The 20,989-nt window shown below is 36.9% G+C and overlaps 2 protein-coding genes across 3 annotated transcripts; both read right to left on the bottom strand.

Moving 5' to 3' along the window:
* Positions 1-312: 312 nt before the first annotated feature.
* On the bottom strand, positions 313-7,291 carry LOC103981233 (uncharacterized). The gene is made up of 7 exons (XM_009397886.3): positions 7,208-7,291; positions 6,966-7,138; positions 3,916-4,068; positions 1,104-1,236; positions 913-1,027; positions 763-825; positions 313-568 (listed from the first exon to the last, which is right to left on the bottom strand). The coding sequence occupies exons 2-6, from the start codon at positions 7,121-7,123 to the stop codon at positions 767-769; spliced, it is 618 nt and encodes a 205-aa protein (XP_009396161.2). The 5' UTR covers positions 7,124-7,138; positions 7,208-7,291; the 3' UTR covers positions 313-568; positions 763-766.
* An 850-nt stretch (positions 7,292-8,141) lies between these two features.
* Positions 8,142-20,989, bottom strand: LOC135609886 (uncharacterized). Of its 2 annotated transcripts, XM_065103663.1 has the most exons (15): positions 20,676-20,989; positions 20,536-20,574; positions 20,356-20,463; positions 19,486-19,569; positions 19,257-19,375; positions 18,748-18,849; positions 17,516-17,635; positions 17,356-17,421; positions 13,697-13,763; positions 12,129-12,182; positions 9,754-9,843; positions 9,023-9,058; positions 8,711-8,924; positions 8,428-8,631; positions 8,142-8,327 (listed from the first exon to the last, which is right to left on the bottom strand). In XM_065103663.1, exons 1-13 carry the CDS (start codon positions 20,763-20,765, stop codon positions 8,832-8,834), a joined length of 1,068 nt encoding a protein of 355 aa, XP_064959735.1. In that variant the 5' UTR covers positions 20,766-20,989; the 3' UTR covers positions 8,142-8,327; positions 8,428-8,631; positions 8,711-8,831. The 2 variants fall into 2 exon arrangements, with proteins under 2 accessions (XP_064959735.1, XP_064959734.1); XM_065103662.1 differs by having other exon boundaries at positions 8,142-8,631.

The raw sequence follows: 20,989 nt of genomic DNA on the forward strand, positions 1-20,989 counted from the left end.
TCATTGTTTGTATCAAATCCAGTAATAATGGAATGAGCAGATCCAACAATGTTTAGAGGCATTCATATGTAGCTGCCATGCCATCCTGGATGTGTCTAAATTGGCCAAGACCGTTATGCCATCTGAGCGAGTCTGTCTCCGTATTCGAAGATTCACACGCCCACAAGAGCATCTTTGTATAGTGGTTCACCATGCTCCGGAGCTCGAATGGGTTCTCTAATACTACTCCCTGTCAATGTCATGTGCTTTCTCTAAATAGACGTTGCCAGGCATCTACAGCATTATTGTATCTACGAGCTTTGGCCACGACCATGACATTATCACGGTATGATATATGTGCAATCTTAAGATGAAATCACATATAGTTTCCCCACATGAGATATAAAAAAGGTTCAGAGTAGTTAGTTCTATTGGGTCATACCCTATCTCAGCACTCCAACAAGTTCTTGATCCATCATATCTCTCCACCTTTAACCACAAGACCCTAAGAAATGATCTTTTGATCTTTATCAGTATGGGTAGATCAACGTGTGCAACCTTCTCGCTGAGAGAACTCACGACCCGTGTCCTGAGGAAGTGTATATGTTAATATGTATTCGAATTAATAACCTAAAGGATACAAAATCAAAATTCACAAGTAATATTACGAATTACTCCTTTAAAATGTCCGCACTAAGGTCCTTTCCAGGTTCAAAGTTTCGGCCTACTGCAGTTCTAAATTCTAATATCACTGATTTGATCTACTGACATTACTAGAATTACCATATCAATCTTCAGCTACGCCATTCTCTACGTCCATTGCCTCTGTCTCCTTTTCTTGCTCTTCTGTACGAGAGTCAGATGACATTACATAACCACAAGCTCAGAGACACAAGTAAACAGTAATCCATCAGAGGATTATTTTGTACTTACGCATGAGCTTGTATAGTGCTTTTTGTGTTCGCCTTTCGAGCTTGTCAAGTTTCTTCTGCACATCCCTCCGCAGATCCCAATTAGGTTTCTTTGGGGCAATATTTAGAAAAGGGTCCTGAACACAAAATTGAGTTGATACTCCCAAGTACAAGAGAACCGTGCATCTGATAAAACTAGTCTGATTGCAATACCTCAATTTTCTCCGGTGGAAGAGGTGCAGCGGCGACTGGATCTTCAAATTTTGGTAGGGTTGCTGGAGCCACCTTGCCCTCCTGTAGTTGCTTGTCGTGTGGAAGGTAGTTTCTGAACTTCATACTTGGCATCCTATGAAAGATTGAACACAAACAACCATGTTTGTACAAATTAGACAAGAAATTAATCGACAAAAGATAGTAGGTTCTTGCTAGAAAGTAACAGAAAACAAAATAAATCTTGTCAACTAAACAAAAGAAGGAATTTATTGCAGAATATAAACACAAAACTTCAACATATATCTTGGAGCATTGAGACAAATGTAGGAAAAAGGAGAAACACAATAATTTGTTCGGGCAACCGAACTAAGGCATCCATGTCAATGGAGAAACGGTGTTCAGTTTATCTAGCCAGATTTGATCATAAATTACCTTATGACAACTGTTCTCTTATTGCAATCAATGATTAAGAAAGAAGAGGAGTCATGCTTGAAGCACAAAGAAATCAGTATCTGAGGTAGGCATGATGAAAATTTATATGCAAACATAAACCAAACTTTAATTAAAAGGTTCATCTTTATGCTTTATCAGATCCAACTCATTCATTTTATGACCTGAGACAGGACAAAGTCAAAGAAGTAACAATGAGATGATCTACTGGCAAACATCAACTCTTGTCAGGAAATCGTTATTTAGGTGGTCTGAACTCTGAACCAGAACCACCACTGAGAGTTGTCAGGAGTGATGTGGTCACTCACAGGTATGATCCGGTGGGATCCTATGCATCGGCTCAACTCATCAGGAATGTGAGAGGTTACATCACCCCTGACAGATTTCAGTGGTCATTCAGTCCACCTAAATTGCAATTTGACAGTTATTTTGGATTCATGCGGTGATGTAAGCACTCAAGGCATCAAAGAAAGTCTTGAAATCCATGCATATGCTCATGCTTCGTCATTTTGATATACTGTTTGAGATTGAGACTGACGCTTCCGATACAAAAACTGCTGCTCTGTTTGACAATAAGATAATGTGGCCACAATTTCTATATCAATGAGAGTTGCTGGAAGCGGTTACCAAAATATCAAATACCAGTCAAGCCAGTACATACTGTTCCAACTGGTATGTACCAATCCAACCAAGGACCAATGTTGAAACGAGTATCAAACCAAGATGATTTTAGACCTTGGTGGTGAAAATGATCTCAAGACAAAAAATGTACTTGCTCAGGGCGAAATTACACTAAAACAAGTCATCTGCTCAAGTATATCCAGTTTTCTATAATTAAACTTTTGGGAGTAAATAGACACAGATTAAAGCTGAGAGACCAATTAAAAATTGTCACAAAGTTAAAGAACTAGTGGTGGCAAAACTGGTCAAGAGTTACATCAGAAGGCTAATATAAAACAAACTATTATTACAAAATTCTACATCAGCAGGTCCATCAAATTAGCCATCCAAGCAGTGTCCAAGAGACCTAAGAAGTGCCCAATGGCACCAACGCCGAGATATCAGTGCAGAACACAGATAACACAGCACTATGACCACAAACACAATGAGATGTAGTTAACAATTTGTTATTTGGTACTTGAAACGCCACAGGATAGGTAGTCCTTAGTCCATTTTGAGCTAAAGCAAGCATTCCACCGGACCCTCTTGTGTGTTGAAAAGATTTCTTTTAGGGAATATATTCACAAAGTCTTCCATGTGTCAAAGCTCAAACCATGGAGGAGCCTTAGGTAATGTCGATCCAAGGTCAGAATCAAAGTCGAGTTGATGGAAGATTATATTCTAAGGTTCTTGATCGTGGAGTGATGGCTCACAGGATGATGCTACAAGGAAGTTTCATGCAAAACTCTTTAATGCCTTCCAAAGATATTACATTGGGACAAGGAGTGACTAATAAATGGGTTGCAATGCAGGGCTTCCAATCCCAACAGCCTTGTCCAAGAGAGGCAAAACTTCAAAGCCCCACTCTGACAAGGAAATGGGAGTAGGATATTACAATTTCATGAAGCTATGCTATATAGCTACAACTGTTTGTGCAGAAAATTAAAATTCATTGCTCCCAACCCATATCACAAGGTCTTGTTGTGGCAAAAACTGTTTGTGCAGCCTAAAACCTGAGGAAAAAGGCCAACTGATAAACAACAAAATAGGGAGATAAGCTACTGTATTATGGGAAGAGTTGTGCTACAAAGCTAGTAGTTGATTTACATTAGGATTTAGCATTAGAAATCTATAAGTAAAGCCATGCAAGCCCCTTGGAGACACTTAGTGAAATATTAACCCTTATTCCAGCAACATGATGTTATTTTTCCTTCTGCTTGCACTTGAGTATTTCTCTTCCTCAGTTTATAAAAGCACTACTTATGAGGTGTAATCCCTAACAGCTCATGAAGTTGAGAATTGACATGTCTCACAAGCAACAATATAGAGATGAAGCTAGGTCTATTGCCTAGGGCTCCTATGAGATGGTAAACAGTAATTTACACCAACAAAGTTACAACTTAAATAGCTTTCTTAGAAGTTCAGCACTGCAAAAGAAATAGAAAAGGCCACTTTGGAAGTCACATGTCATAACTGATCAAAATAAAATTGCTAAAAGATGCATCAATAACATGCAAGATTTACAAATTGACAATTTTTTTCGCATGTAATCTTAATGAAAAGCATTTGAATCCCATACCTCTAATACATTAAAAATTCAACTAGAATATGGTGATAACAACACTGTTTGTAATGCTATCCAACTTATCCTAATAGCAGAATAATACTTCAAAATAAAAACATGAATAAATGACTGGCTTACTCATCCTCAGAGTCTTCTGTCTTACTATCATGTTTTGCTGCTTCTTCATCTGGCGTATCCAAAAGCTCTTTGGCCATCTTAAGAGCTTTTATCCTTTCACGCCGTGCAGAAGCAGCTTGTTCAATTGGATCTTCCTCTGCATCCATTTCTTTCCTGGAATGATACGATTAGAAAAAGAAAGTTCAATAAATAGCATCAAGATTTTGTGTTATAAGAGAGAGCAGAATGCCAAGCTACTAACCAAGATGATAATACTATACAAACGGAGAACAAGACACACTTGAAATACCCAGAGTGTGGATTTCAAATGCACGTACCGTTCAATAGACCAGTATTTACCGGTTTGACCACCAACCGATATGTAGATTAAACTTGCCAGGTCTAGTTAGATATAAGACTTACTACCGGTAAGCTCGACATCCGAGGCTTACCAGATGCTCAGCAGATCAGTCTTGAGCTGTACTGGGTGGTATGTTTATTGTTCAGTATTGTTACCAGATCTCTTTTAGCGTTGACAACTGTCGGCTATCTTTCTTTTTTTCCCTTTTTGTGTTTCTATGCTTCTTTCTGTCAGGTTCTCACTCTTCCCTCCTCCATGTCAAAAGCTCCTCCCACCATGTTGCTCCCTCAACCTCCTTCCCACTACATAACAGCTCTCTCGTCCTCCTACCCACCGCATGATCAATGCCTCCTCATCTGCATTGGTGTCTTTTCCTTGTCCGTGTCGACACGTCTTCTTCTTCCCACAAGTATGCTTGCTTCCTTCTCTTCCCCCTCTATTTCTCTGCGTCCTCTCCTCTCCTCTCCCCTCCTCCTCCTTGGCCTCCCCCATGCTCTTAATAGCATTTTGAATCATGCAACTGGTTTACTTGGCACACAATTTCATAGGAAAATTAAGTTGGATTGTATAGGATTCATATGTTATGATGTTAAGAAACCAGGGCCCCAACAGCTTGATGGTCCAAGCAGATCAGCCAGTCAACAAAGTTGGAATTTAGGTTCAGTCAAGCAGCAAGACCCCGGTCTGAATAAAAACAGGTGTTCCCAGATTCAGGCACACAGGATCACCATGTGTCCTTGTCAGCTTGCTACAAAGGTAAGCGACCACCATTTGGAGGGGAAAAAGAGGTTAGCTACCTCTACAAGCTGAAAATAAGCTATGAAGCCCAATATAGCCTACTCAGCAAAGCTGAACAGCATGATAAGCTCGACTGATTGTACCAAGTCGACTCATGAGTCAACCTGAGTCCATTTGAATTTAAGTTTCAGAGGCCGAGTTAACTCACTAGGCTTAATCTGAACCATAAGATTGCACAATCCTATGGACCAGATCGCGAGTTTGATAGCCTTCCTGTAGAAACAAGAGTTGTTGTTTCCCTGTAAGTCTATGGTTCCCTGTAGAAACATGAGTTATATTGGTGAACTTTTCCCAAGATTTCCTCATTTATCCTTTTATTTAGGTGTTAACTAATCATACCAAATCACTATCTCTAAAATCCAAGGTTGCAAAACTCACTTTTTTACCTAGGATTGTAAAGGGACTCACAAACTCAGATCATAAGATTGTAAGATCCTCAAAAAAGTAATTTTAAAATACATATATATACTTAAAGAAATTTATAAATAATTTTTTGATAACATTTAATAACACGTGCATAACCTTGAGTTAATAATTGCATTCTTCTTAAAGTGAATGCATAATATCTTATTTGCAATATTAATTAATTTTATTATTTTGCGTCTCATTTTTTAAGGGCTTTTTTTTTCATATAATGACTTTTTTGCAAGAAGAGGTGCTATAAGCTACACATCAAAGCCTAATTAATCACATGTGATGGTATATGAACAAAATCAAAGAGAATGACAACTTATGCATTTACATGACCTCACTTCTTTTACCAAGCAAAATAAGTCTAGCTTCTAATAGGATAACAACAGAAGATTTCTAAGTTTCTTAAATAAAATGCAATGCAACTGAATCAAGGTTGTATGGTACCTTGAGATTTGGACATTTGAATGCAAAGAATTGTCTAAGTTCATCATGAATAAATATATTTTTTTCTCCACAAATGAATCTGGATATTAGAGAAATAAAATCAAGGAGAGGACAGAACAGGAAAGAAGAAGAGAGGAGATCACATGAGAAGGGAAGAGAAGAGACGAGCGAAGGGAGGAGAAGAGATGAGAGAGGAAAGGAGAGGGAGAAGAGGGAGAGGAGAGAAGACGGGAGAAGAAGAGAGGGGAGGAGACAGGAGAGGGCGGGAGATAGGAGGAGACAGGAGAGGGCGGGAGATAGGAGAGAGGGAAGGAGAGGGAGGAGATGGGAGAAGAAGAGACCGGAGAGAACAGTAACAACAAGAGGAGGTGGCTTCATCTACGGGAGGTGGCACCTTGCAGTAGCAGCCAAGAGAGGTCGCTCGGCCAGTGATGTTGGCAGCGGCATCAGACAAAAACCCAGGGCTCACTCATCATTTGTGCCCTGACTTCCGACAACTCGATAAATTCAACCTATTGTACCGAGTCAACTCACAAGTCAACCCAAGTCTATTGGATTTACATTTCATAGGCCGATTCAACTTGATTTTATGATCCAAAGTTTGATAACTTATACATAACATTGAAAGCAGAATAAACAATGGCCATGAATTATAGCCATTTAATTACATGAGAAAAAAAACAGTAGGAAGAAATTAAGAATGTGAAGGAAAACATCGCCATCTAATAGCACTCCCAATTTGGCATGTTTGTATGACAAATATTAGTTGGGTATAGAAATTGCACATCAAATTCGATTAGATTTCTTATTAGCATAGTCAGATGTCATAAGCCAACAGAATTTTCAAGGAATACGCATTGGTCACCAAAACATAATAACTTGTTCCAGAAATCGGTTGCGATACCGCACAGTCTTGAGCAAAACGTAATCGCTTGATCTTAACTATAGCAATTAAGGTACGAGTAAAGAACACCAGCACCAGGCAGTAATAATCGGGAAAATAGAATTGAAACCAAATAAGAACTGCTAAACACAAAAAAAGAAGAGGTCGTACACCACAACGTGATCATCTGCCGGGCCATCTGCTTTGGCTTCGTCCTCGGTCGCTGCATCGTCCGGCATGCTGTGGTACTCCTTAGCCGCGCGTAGAGCACTCAGCCTCTCGCGGCGGGTTTTGCTTGCTTGCACGATCGGGTCCTCTTCGGTGGTCATTGCCGCCTCTCTTCTCTACAATCCACACAAACAACGCAAAATTCAACCTCTACTCGATGTTACCCGAAGAACAATCGATCTTACCGATTTGCGAAGACTCCTCGACTGGAAGTTGCGATAGATTTCTAGGGTTTCGTAATGGCTGGCTCGGGCTCGAAAACAATAGAAATGACGATGACGCCTGGGTTATTTAAACGAAACGGTTCGATTGGACCGATTCGGTCCGCGTCAGGGTTAGACAAGAATTGGACCGGTCAATCAAATTTGTCGATGATCGTATAACATGAATCAAATGACAAAAACCATACTGATAAGGTTATACTTCAGGAGGTCACTAATGGATTATGATTGCGTATATGACCGAAGTCTTAGTATTGGTGATGTTTACATATTCATCCTTATCAAAATCGAAAATAAAAATATTACTCTTATAAATTCTAAGATCCACGTTAATATCCATGAAGAAAAGAGGATAATTTCTTATTCAACCATCAAGCAAATATCTATTAACTATTTTGTAATTTTTTTTAATAAGTGACTAAGAAAAAATTTGAATAGAATCTTACAGCCTCAAAATCTTTACTAACTAAACTTACCAACATCTTTTAAAATATATTGAATAAAATTTTGAATCTTCAATCTTTTTAAATATCTCTAATATATCACCATCAAACTAATTCTTAAGATGTAAAAAATATAAACACTAACAAATCAATACTTAAGGTAAACAACATACATGCATATTTTAAAAAGTAGAAAAAATTATAATGATAAGATCTTTTGAAGATATTGAGAGGCATGTAAATACTTTCGCCACCAATGACTAGTTTGACAGTGGTGAGCATGACCAACAGGTAGAGCTCAAACTGAAGGAGAAAAAATAGAACTTACTGATCTTCTTCAATTGCCACAAGCCATTCATTGATCTGTCACAAATGCTAGCCAAATATACAAACTATCTTATGGTCTCCTCACCAATGCAGTACTATACCAGTATACCTACATTTGCCAACAATATCTCACTCCAAACATAAACCCAGTTGTAAAGCAGTTGCTTCTTTAGATGCAAAATGTAAAAGCCATGGTGTTAGCAGTGCAACTTGGCGGTTCAAACTACATATAATTCACCCAAATGCAGTGTTTTTTACAGAATAGTCATACAAATTGCAGCAACAGATCCCGAGTTACAAAATTGCCACAACACCTGTAGTAAGCAGAAAGGGTTTACATATGTATGAAAAATATACTTGAACATATGATTTAGCTAATTTCACAGTAGAGTGGGATATCATATTTTCTTTCACCTTTCCCACATGGAAGCTAAAATCTCTGGTATACATCATCGGTGGTAATGAAAAGACCATCGCACTGAGAAGCAAAAACAATCAATAAAGAATTGTGGTATGTGTAGTTCTTGCTTTGCTAGGCATCAACGGCTCAAGTTGAGACTCAACAATATCGGCCATTCAACTTCTATTTAGTTTAGCTCAGGAGCACATTTGGGAGATCTGCAGGTTGTGTAATGAACTTGCACATTATAACTAAGGTAGTGCAGAAACATAGTAAATAAAGTGTCATCATACTCACCTATAGAAACCACCAGTCATGCCACTGATAGACAGACTGTTATGTCAATTCTTGCCATGTTTAAGATCTTGAACTGAGGTCATTATATTTTCTTATATCACCCTTTTTTTCTCATAAATACTTAAAAAGGATCCACCCATTCTCTATCCTCATTCACAGCCTTATTCCAGCGTGCCTTGAAAATTTTGAGCTCAGCTGTTGACTGCCTTCTGATCTGTTGAATGATAGAATAAAAAATAATAATAAGTAATTATTATTAATAACATCCATTTAAATCCATCTCATTATGACTATAATATAGAAAGTCCTTACGTGGGTCCGTAAGTCCAAGGATCTATGATTTGATGCCTGCAGTAAGAGGGGAAAAAATCAATTTCACAGTTGGCATATGGTGGGACATGAAAAGCAGATAACTCGACTTGGATACCATATCTCAGTGTTGTATATTTAATCATGATAAAATGACTGCAACACCAGGATTTTAACTTCATACTAGAATCCCCTCGTTTCTCGTTTATGCAGCAGTCACTACCGTATATATCCATGATTTCACCAAACAAGATATTATATTTACAGCTGAACCCAGTTGATTGTTTGGTATAATAAGTGACCTGCCTTATCCTCAACTAAGAAACAAAAACAAGAAAACATTTTCTTAATAAAAGCTACAACAGAACCATTATACCATCAATCATTAACATTTTAATGTCAACAATCATTATAGAAGTAAGAAGCTCAGTTGTATGACTTGGAAACACAGTTTTCTTAATCCATGCTACAATGGCCTGCTAACTATTATCCAGTTAATGTCAAACATCTTGCACAATCAAAATGAGGAAAGCAAAAAGAAATTAACCATCTTTACAGACAGAACACTCCCATCAGAACTATTCTTTTTACACAAACATTACAACTATACTTCTTAAACGCAAAAAAACAACACTTTTGATATGCACAAAATTCTCCTACAAGTAATAATTGGCATGTTGAAGCATATAAGTACAGGTAAATGAAAAAGACTATCCATGGGGGAGGTTGAGCACCTTGTTAATAGAAGAGCCTCCTAAAGAGGGTATTCCCATGTGAACAATGAATTCAGTGTCAATCACCCCAACCTTCTCCGTTCGATCACCCTAATATTCCATAAAGTATATTAAATATGATTACAATGAAGTTCTGCTCATGTATCAGAATCCATGACAACCTATTGATGATCAACATTCTAAACAATATTTTAGGAGCATATATTCTGCCAATCATGCAGAGCCAATAAAAAAAATTAAATAAGCAGTTTAACCCTTGCAACATAGAAGCAGCAAATATGTGAGCATAACAAGTTAATGAGAAATTGGCAAAGCAAGCAAGAACTTCTGGGCCTCAAGAGTCGTAGTAACAAATGCTACTTAAATTAAAAATAATGATGGTGATAATTAAAATCTATTACCAGTTCCTTGTTCTCTTTTCTTTTTTTTGGATTTCCCCCTTCTTTTGACTAGGGTGACACAGGGTTTTAAGGTCATCCATCAATGATTATCTAAAAAAGAATGTCAGTTAATTTTGTCCCAGAAAATCTCGATAGATTGGACATGGGACCTCCTCTAAGTGGAATAGAAGTGTGAACAATTACAATACACACACACATGCACGCACAAGCATAATAGGAACACAGATTTTGACAATTGGCACTTTTTCTCTTGAAACAAGAATAGAAGCACCACTTAGTGTTTGATAATGCAATAATTCACAATATTGAATATCCAACAAACACCCAGCTGCTTTAAAAATGGAAGCTACTACACCAATAGTGCAATAAATATAATTAAACCACCAAAGTGCCCAAGTATTAAGAAGGATAAAATTGATGCAGCTGGACAACCTAATCTATAATGACCCATTTAAGCGGTGGTTAAAATCGAGGATCACTACACCGATCAGCATATGGCAATATGGATCAAGATGTATACTTCATGCTGATCCACACCAATGTGTCAATATAAGGATACGCCAATCTTCAGCCTATGTCAGCTGAAATAGAATGGGACGAAATCTTACCAACCCAAAAAGTTATGGCACACCCCCATGCCGCAGTATGAAAATCCTTGTAATAACATAACCTTCTCGTTTTCTTTGCTAAGATAGTTAACCAATAACTTTAGTTGCCAAATATAAAGATTAAACTTTGTCGAGTTAATATAATTTACTCAGTAATATGAACCTTAAAAAGGACTGCCTCAGCTGTGGGCTCCATCTCTTCTTAGAAGCATCGGAGTCATTAAGTGAAGAAAAAAATCTTTTCCATCCAAGATTATATATAATATCATAATCCTAAGACAAATGTCAATTTTTTATGCGAACAGTTCCAATCAAAGCAGGAAGCAAGGTTAGCAATACCGCTTGGCACGGTTCAGTAGGGCTGGTATTCACCTGTCTAAAAGCCAACAGATACAGCGACATTGTTAAAATGGGTGGTATGCATGGTACAGAACCTATACCATCTGGCACAGGCATTTTTAACCCCTGACACAGGTATGGCTCGGGCCCATATATATATATATATATATATATATATATAGTGTATCGAGTGAACTGCACAAAAAGCCTTGTTTGCTGTGTCGGTTCAAGCCCGGCAGGTAAACACAGCCTGATATATAACGGTCCAAGAAAAATTAAATATATCGCTAATTCTTAAAGGCTCTGAAAATTATCTTCCAAATCATATAAAATTAAGTATTCAATTTGAATTTAGCAACACGAAAAATCCATTTTGTGTCACTTGATCATATTTCTCAACCTGAGAATAAATATAATAAGTAGGGAGTACCCTGCAGAGAGAAAACTAGGGTCCTATGTATTTGTGCTACGTGTTCTTAACTTACCTATCAATCTCTGATCTAAAGAGAAACAAGGATGGTAGCTAAATTTCCAGACGTTCTTCACTACCAATAGATGGATAAATTACCATACAATCATTACATTGCAACATAATACTCATAAAGCATAAAATAGTTTTACACCTGTGAAATGTATTGATGCCTATGGGAGCAAAGCACTCAAATAACAAAAGAAGGTACAACTGTATATACTTTATTTATTCTAATTTTAGGAGGTTATTCCATCTGCTTATGGAATACGTGGAGAGGCTTAAGAGTGAAAATGCTAGGCTATATGCAGTGCAGAATTTATCAGCTTATCTTGCTCAAAAGCAATAGTAGATGAACCCACATGGCTCTGTCAAACTATATCTAGTTAATATATTCAAGCAAATAGAATAATTAATAAATAGAAAAAACTCATTGTCTCATTCACAAATTTAAAATAACTAATAGATCAAAAGAACTGTAGGAATATAAATATCATTATCTAATCTAGTTAATAAAAAAGCAACTATTAACATCGTCTTCACAATTTAGATAATTACCTGAGCACAATATCCAAGCTTCATATCCAAACCCCATCCATGAACCAAATCATTCTGCAATAATGAGTAATCGCTGAATAAATGGTACTGCAGCTTACCATGATCGCTTATCAACCATACTGTTGAAAGATTTTTAAAAAGAGTAAATTTGGACCACATTTTAGCCAAAATGAAAGCATTCAACTAGCCTCTCCAAAAGCCTTTGTACTCATCCAACTTGAAATTATGTTGTTCCATTTTAGTGACAAGAGGATCAGAATATTTTTCATGCCAAAGAAAGAAAATTGACATCAATTTTTCAAGAAAGGATCCAAGGATCTGAATGGTTTAAGCAGATAAGCTTGTGAAGCTACCAATAAAATATAAATTGACCATAACACTTCTAATCGAGAAAGGTCCCATGGGACAAGCCAGTAACTGTACAAGTAAGACGGGGTTCTGAAAACTAGGTAACCCAGTTTACTGCATCTTTGCTTTTTCTTTTCTTTTTTCCAGAATCCACACATTGCCATTTAACAGTGAACCTAAATTATAAGTGTAGTTAGAAATAAACAACTTCTGAAGGAAATCTGAAGCATGAACACAACAGACTGATGCCCAGGTGTGGTCATTAGCTAGATAAGACTAATACTGAGTGCTAATGAAATTAGTTTAGGATCTTAAAATAAGTAAAATAAAAGCAACAGTCTGACAACAATAACAGAAGATAGAAGCAAAGATTAATAGAGTTAACAACCAACTTAGATATTCACAAAATTGAGAAAATAAATGGATAGATGAAAATAAGTTCTGAAGGATCCGGCAGCACCAACAGTACAATAAGGCCTAACTGTGTTTACGAGCTAGTAATTGATATTGACTGTTAATAAAACATAGTTTCAAATATAAACTGTAATGCTAATAATAATAATGGAAAATGGAAGTAAAGTTTGAAAACTTAAAGGATCTAAAAGGTGAAAATAAAAAATATCAGAGAAAATAAAAAAGGATAGTTGCAAAATATAATACGGAAGTGGGAATGGACAACGGTTGAACTGAAATAACACAAAGACGTAGATACAGAGGATGGGGATGGGGATGCTGAGACACAATGTTTAGCATCTCTTGACAACATTCATCCTATTGCACTGACAATTCATGAACAAACCTTTCAACCTTTTGGTATTGCAATCTGATGCTTATGATGTCTTACAATGCATTGCATTGTTATGCCTGCTTAATTATTTTGACTGTATCTCATAATCAGAAATTCAACTTCTCCATAAATAGATAGAAACTAAAAAAGATTCTGGAACAATGGTCCATTAATATAAAAATAAAGCAAGTCCTTTGTGTGTCTGCTCAGGAATGATTGACATTTTGATATTGAATAGCAGCTCAAAATTTTTCATTTTCAGTAACTAACAAGGACTTCCTTTTTTGTCTATCTCAAAGGTGCACCTCTGTATAGTTTTGAAACAAAAAAAAAAGGTCTCTCAGGTATACCGTAGGTCAAATGACGATAATATTTTTTGTCACAAATAACAAGGAAAAAAGATCATATATACGAATTTAGTTTAGAATTGCACCTGGATGAGATGCCACACACATTGCCAAGCGGCACGAGAAAAAACAGGAGCCATCCCTTCAACCCATCTGATATGAATAGAACAAACAAGAATAGTAGAAGCTCAATTTTAAGTGGCAATTAGGACGCAGGCAGAAGCCATTTATTGATTTACCTAGCCAAAATCAAATATTGGATGCAGCATGCTAAGTTCTACATATATAAACCAAAGGGATAAAGAAAAAGCAATTATAAAAGAAATCCAAGAGAACAGCACAAGTCCAGCAGTCCAAAAATACATTTCACTAAAGTAGTTAAGAATGATGTTTGTATATGACAAGATTTTAATTTAAGAGTATTTATTACATGTCAAACAAGAGATTATCTAAAGAAAGGACCTAATAGACTTCCAGATATTGTGTTTGGTGCGAATAATTTCAGGATTGATAGTGGATTATACTGGACACTGCGAATAATTTCAGCATCGATAGTAATTCTCTCAGCTGGCAAGATGGATAGCTATTCAACTCATGAGTAATATCAGGAGTCTTTTCCTTATTGCCCTTTCTGCTGATTATACCATGTAATGCTATATTTAATATATTCATTATCACTGGATATTAGTAGTCATTCAAGACAATTCATTCCAGTATGTAGAATTGAGTATTCCTCAACAACATTTATGTAATACCATCAGATTACAGGTTATACCCCATTCATATCTTATATAAGTAGAGCAACATTTCAGCCCATTTAACCTGAGAATTAAACCACTTATATGGTGTTTCAGGAATTTGATAGTTGATAAGACTCCTTGAGACAATATTTACCAAATCCAACAAATAACTGCAGCCATGTTTCAGAAAGCCAATTAACATTTAGCCTCAAAGTGTCTATTTCGAATGAAAATCTTGATGAAATACATTTTGCATAAATAATATTCTAAAATAGCGTGGTTCTAAAGGTCAAATAAAACAAGGTTTTAAATCATCCAGACACCCCAGAGGAAATTCATAATGAAAAATATGGCATCAATTTTCTCTCTGAAATACTAAAAAAAATTTATTTTTATCACAATCAAAATCACAATAAGTCTTATAACTCATGCTGTATAAGAATAAACAAATGTTTGCATTGATAAAACAAAAGCTAATATCACCATCTTAGTTGCATTCAAAACACTAACTCCAATTTTTCAGCTTTAAATTTCTTTATTGACCAAATCAGGTCGTAATAGTTAAGAATTTGATTCAAGTTGACAAAAGAATGTATCATAAGCATAATTAAAATTGATTTCCATTTGAGAGAGTTTAATTGTTGGGAAATCTTTGAGGGCGACATCACATGCGCAGCGAAAGAACAGAAAAACAAAATCCCCAATTTCCCAAAAAGATGTTCGTCGTCGTGCGAAGATTTGTGTGCAAAAATCTGCAAAACTTAAAAACTACGTATATAATAGATTGTATTACCCAAAAAGATCGTATATCCCTGAATCCTTGAAGATCTCTATGAGAGAGTGAATGAGGTCAAGCGCCCTCCTCTCTAGCGGTGATCCATACAGCAAGGCTGCAACGACGCTCCTCAAAACTTCAGACCTGCTCTGAGGTGGAGAGGGAGAGGAGAATAGGAGAGACAAACAAAGGCTCTAGCCAATGAACCACCGAATCCCTCTTATTTATAGAGGTCCCCTATCAACTTAACCCTAATGGATTCCCCCCTATTGGGTATTGGATCTTTATCCAACTATCCAAACATCTTATATTAGTGAATCTTTATCCAATAATCTCTCATGGGCTCTTATTGGATCTCATTCATGGGATCCAATAATTCAAGGGCTTATTGGATATCCAATAAGATAGGGACTCCGACGGATATCTTAGATCTGAACATCTACTCATAGCAACGCCTACCATATGTGTGTGACCCTCTGGGCCCAATATCGAGTTGGCCGTGAGTCATACCTATCAGAACTCCTTCTGGCTCAGTAAATTATTAACTTCATAATAATTCACTCGACTCATCGACTACGGACTGTCAGAACCCTTGCAAATTCTAAACTTTGGGTTGATTTCTTTAGAAGATCGGCCTCCTTGGAACTCTATAGGGGTTCCTCCCTCCAAGTAGCTGCTCAAAGGCTGCAGAAAAGATTCATCTATTGCTTATCAAAAGAGGAAGAATACATGACTATTTATAGGGCTTCTAAACCTTAACTCCTAATAGGACTCCTACTCAAAACTCCAACTTCTAACCAACTCCTAATTGGACTCTTACTCAAGACTCAAATTCCTTTACAACTCATAATTCTTCTTTAAGAAATAACCTTCTAACCCTAGCCGGCCTCTTCACCACTTTAATAGGGGTCGGCTTATGTAGGTTTTACATGAATGCCCCTCTCTATTAGGACTCTCCTAACTAGAGTCCTAACACGGACGTACTAGGCCACTACGTCGTAGTCCCCAGATGATACAGGTGAATCCAATCCATTAGACCTATCTATCCTCAGTTACTGTTTACCTAAAGTCCCTCATCCATTTAATATCCAAGAGACTGTATACCGGACATGGTGCTCTCAGACTCATACGGTTTCTACTCAAGTCTTGCTTTAATCGGATTCTCCCGGAGAACTCTTTTTCTCTCAATCTGAATGACCCTGGCCAGGGATTTGTCTGAGCAAGAACACATGAGATATTCCTCTCATGACACCGAGAGTGTATGATCCTCTATCGACACTCAATAGCCCTCGTAAGGTTGACTACCACTCCTGAAGATCGGTTGTGCTAGATCCGAGACATCCAAACCTATAAGTCTGGTAACAAAGAGTTGAGCACTCATACAGGACATCTTTGGTGTCTCAAGTCTAAGGACCAGATACACCACTGGGACTACGGAATCGCTGTCTGACAATAAGGCATCATCAATCATCCAGCATTCCGTAAGCGGATCAATCAGTGAACTCATTCCCCAATGAGTACCTGTATTGTATCCCTAGTGTCCCCACACGAGCAGCTATGAGACCAGCTGCATCCATCATATGGACGGGTATACAACACACCAGTCTGTCCGGTTATCTCGATGTCCCTCTCGAGTAACCTACAACCGGGATTATTTAGGATCTGTGTTTAAAGGCAAATCGATCTCATTATCATAATCGCATCACGATCCAATTCTCATTACACAGATTCAAGAACATCACAATATATATATATATATATATATATATATATATATATATATATATATATGCAATAGTCAATATAAAATGATAAAATGCCAAAATATAATAAGTAAAAACACTGCGTGTCAAGTCACACGTGTCATCACTCACGTGATTGCTTGTTGGGCACCTATGACTAGTATTAACTATTTACATACTAAGGCAATTTAAGAAGACTATGTTTATTACAAATGAAAGAAACTTGCAGCCACTTGGTTCATCTATATATAGTCCGACTTCTCAACAAAGATATGATAATTAATTAAAGAATTAGGAGGTATGGCAAGGACTATTTTTTAAATGGGGATCAAAAAATTATCATCGCCAAGATGATATCTAAGAGAAATAGAAAATTATGCAACCATAAAATATCTCAATACATGTGCATGCTAACTTTATATATTTGTGGTGTAGTGAGAATTCTAATATACACTTAATTATTTTGTAAGAAATGTAAAAAGAATTACCCGGTGCATGGAGGTCCTTTGCTTTCATCAGAGCATCTAAGACTCCCACGTTGATCATAGATTCGTCTATTAACAGAAGAAAATTGAATATAAAACTGCAGTAATAACAATGAAAAAACTTGTGCTCCAATGGAGTGTTAGATAACTACTACTAAATTACCTGTGAACCTTAGTCATTCTATTTCGGACAGTAATCCGGTGGTGTATATCAGATGAGAGATCAGGATCCAAAGCAGGCTGTGATATTTCCAGACCTTCAGAAGACATTACGTGTAAGTACCTGAATGTGCAATCATTGTAAAATTTATAAGTGCATCCAAAATGTTTTCTACAGGAATATCTGTGATTTAGAATGAGAACCACTGAATGTATCATCTAAAAATTAAAATCACACAATGAAACAATACGTAATTTGCTATTCAGTGGAATGTAAATTAACCAAGATAACAATATTGGTTTACTACCATAAATGGTAGACCGTTGAGTTCATTGGAAAACTTATAAACATGAAGTTGGGATTCATATCTTGGAAGAATAAGAAAGCTATTACAGTAATGCAAAAGCAAACAAGAGAAAAACAGAAAAGCAATAAAAGTAATGCAACAACAAAACAAGCCAAGTGTAATGAAACAAAACTTGTGTTACACAAGCTCAACAAAACCTCAGCAGCAACAAAATGAAATTGCTGGAAGACTGGTAAAACCAATGAAATATAGTGTAGCATAATAAAAAAAATAACAAGAAAAGAAAAAAAGACATAAAAGAAAAAATTAAAAAAATTAACAAGATCAGTTTCCTGTCTTCTCACAAAAAGAAGTGCAATGATGATTGTCCATACATTAATTTATCCTATTCTTAGCAAATCAAATTCCCATTGGAATAAACAATAAAGCAATCCGCCTCATAATTACAAAGACAAATGAAATGATAAATAACATAAGGCATACAATTTATTGCTTTTCCAATTAAGTGCATTAAGGCACACTTTGTTGAAGCTATTAAGCCTCAGTTGAGTCTAGGATCAAGATTTTTGGTGGGCTTTGTTCCTTAGTGTGACTTTAGCAAGAAAATGGTTGTAATCAGTATATGCAGTAGAATCAACTTAGAATATACAATCTCCTCATTCATTTCTTCAAAGCACTAACAACCGAAAACTGTTTGAAGTGGTATTACCAGTGGCAACTATGTTAATACAAGGAGGCAAGTATCGGCTACAGATGAAAAATTAACTTGTAAGTTCAAGAACTTCAATAACTGCATTAGTCTATAAGAACGAGACCAGATGAAAAATTAACTTGTGAGTTCAAGAAATTCAACAGTTGAAGTAGTGTCACAAGAATGAGATATTGAGTCTTTCATATAATCATTTAACAGTAATAGACTCAGATATACCTTCCAGGATGAAAGTTCTCCACTCCTAGATCTTCATCCCATAAAAAAATATAGTCATAAACAGATACAACATCTGGATGTAAAAAGCGCTTCGCAAACCACCTGCAGGAATGAAACAAGATCATGAAAGTACCAAGAAATATACGTAGTTTAACTTGTAGCAACTGTGATGAAGAATCAACTATAAAGAAAAACTTAGAAACAAGTCCATGTGTTGATGCGTGAACATGCCAGAACAAGCAATAAATATAAATGGAAATACTGGGCATTATTAGGAAGTATCTACTTTCTCTATCTATCACAAGCATAACAAGAAGAATGAGGATGGACGTATAAAAGAAAAAAGAAGATCAAACAGAAAGAGGAAACTCCATGGTATTCTTCTCAGAACTCGTCTTAAACAGAAATAAAAAGAAGATGATTCCTAGGAGATCATGGAAGAAGCATCCAAGAGAAATCATGCACAATAAAGACAAGATTGTATCTTAAAAAAGAACAAAGGTTTTTACCATTTTGTTTGGTTACGAGCGACTATGTGAACTGCCTTGTTGTTCCACTGAAGATCACGCCATCCATCCACATTCCCATCATAATGGAAGAGTATTATGGAGCAATTTTCTATTAAAAACTGAACCAAACAAGTAAAGCATTTACCAGCTATGTATGAACTGAAAAGAGAGCGTACTGTTTACATCATTCCCTAGATTAAACAAAAAACATTCTATGCTGGATGCACACCTTACGAACCGTACAATCCACATTTTCTTTTTGCAAGATGCCGACAGCCATTGCCAAAAGGGCTGAGTAGTTTTCACTAGTTTCCTGCAAAGGGATCAACAGCCTTGTAACAAGATGTGCATTTCACTTGCATATTGAATATTCAAAACATTGGATATAAATGGTAAAGCGATAGATCCTGCGAGTGAGAAGAAGAATGTAGCCCTCCTCATCTCTTACCATTCATGAGCTCAATGGCACAAAGGCAACTGATCTAAATGATAGGAGATATATGAAAATACAATAAAGTTCTTAAGTTACATTTCATTCAAATATTTAAGTCCCAGGCATATATAAAAACAGTGATTTAGATTAGGAGTCTGGTAGTAATATTAACTGTAAGAAGAAAAATGAACTCAATATGAAAGGATATTTTATAGGAAACACATTTTAAATTGTCAATTAGCATCTTCGCAACAGTCAAGTAAACCAGTGATGGGTTTAAATCAGTGATGCCGTTTATAAGTTACTAAATTATTTGATCCAATAGTTCAAACATGCGGCGATGCTAACCGTACAGCAAAGATCAAAACACAAGCAACATTCACAAATACTCACATGACAGATGATAATATTTGGATCAATTATAATGGAAAATTTCCAGATCGATCCACATTAAATAATTTCTAGACACGTGATTAGCATTAGGCAGAGAAACTTATATGACCATTTGTCATTTTATACATCCTCTCCTCCTATATGACAAACTCAACAGCCTGCAACAGAAATATCATAACCACCTAATAGCGACAAGAAATGGATCAAAGAGCAAATATGCTATGCTTAAATAAAATGACAGGATTAGCTACAAGAGTCAGAAATTTAGTATACTGCTCTAGATTCGAAGGAGGTGCTCTTCCAGAGAGGCCTCAATTCCAAATCCGAGGTCGATTCGACGATGCCGCGGGGCAGCCCCTGGAGCGCGCTCCTCCACGGCCTCTGTAACCCGCATCCATATCATGAGATGATGCCTCGAAAAATAAAAGGAGGAGAAAGCATCACAACATATACCTCCGTAGACACGAAAGGTTCGTGCTGCCGCACGTCCATCTGGGAAGGAACAGAGAGACGCCACCACCGACATCAGCATTGAAGGAAGGAGAAAAGCAAAGGAAAGCAGTGAATGGAGGGTAGATCCGTGGCGGGAGTACCTTGAGGTGCTCGAACTGGAGATTCATGGTCAGGAGGAGAGTGACAGCTGTGAAGAGGGCGACGAGGCCGAGGGATGTCCTCTTCTTCATGATGAACGACGACGACGATGATGAAGATTAAGCTGTTCTGTTCATTTTAGGGTTCCTTTTCACTTCTCGGTTACCTTCTTCTTCTTTTCTTCGTCATCCGCTCTAAACCTTTTTTTAGCTTGGGGAGGCCGTTTTCCTCTCGTGTCGCGCAGATCAATACGGTGGGAAGAGAGAGAGCGGGAGAGAGAGAAGCGGAGAGAAGGAACGTTGAGTCACGCCATGAC

The sequence above is a fragment of the Musa acuminata genome, chromosome BXJ2-4 (genome assembly GCF_036884655.1).
Source record: "Musa acuminata AAA Group cultivar baxijiao chromosome BXJ2-4, Cavendish_Baxijiao_AAA, whole genome shotgun sequence".
Classification (NCBI taxonomy): Eukaryota; Viridiplantae; Streptophyta; class Magnoliopsida; order Zingiberales; family Musaceae; genus Musa; species Musa acuminata.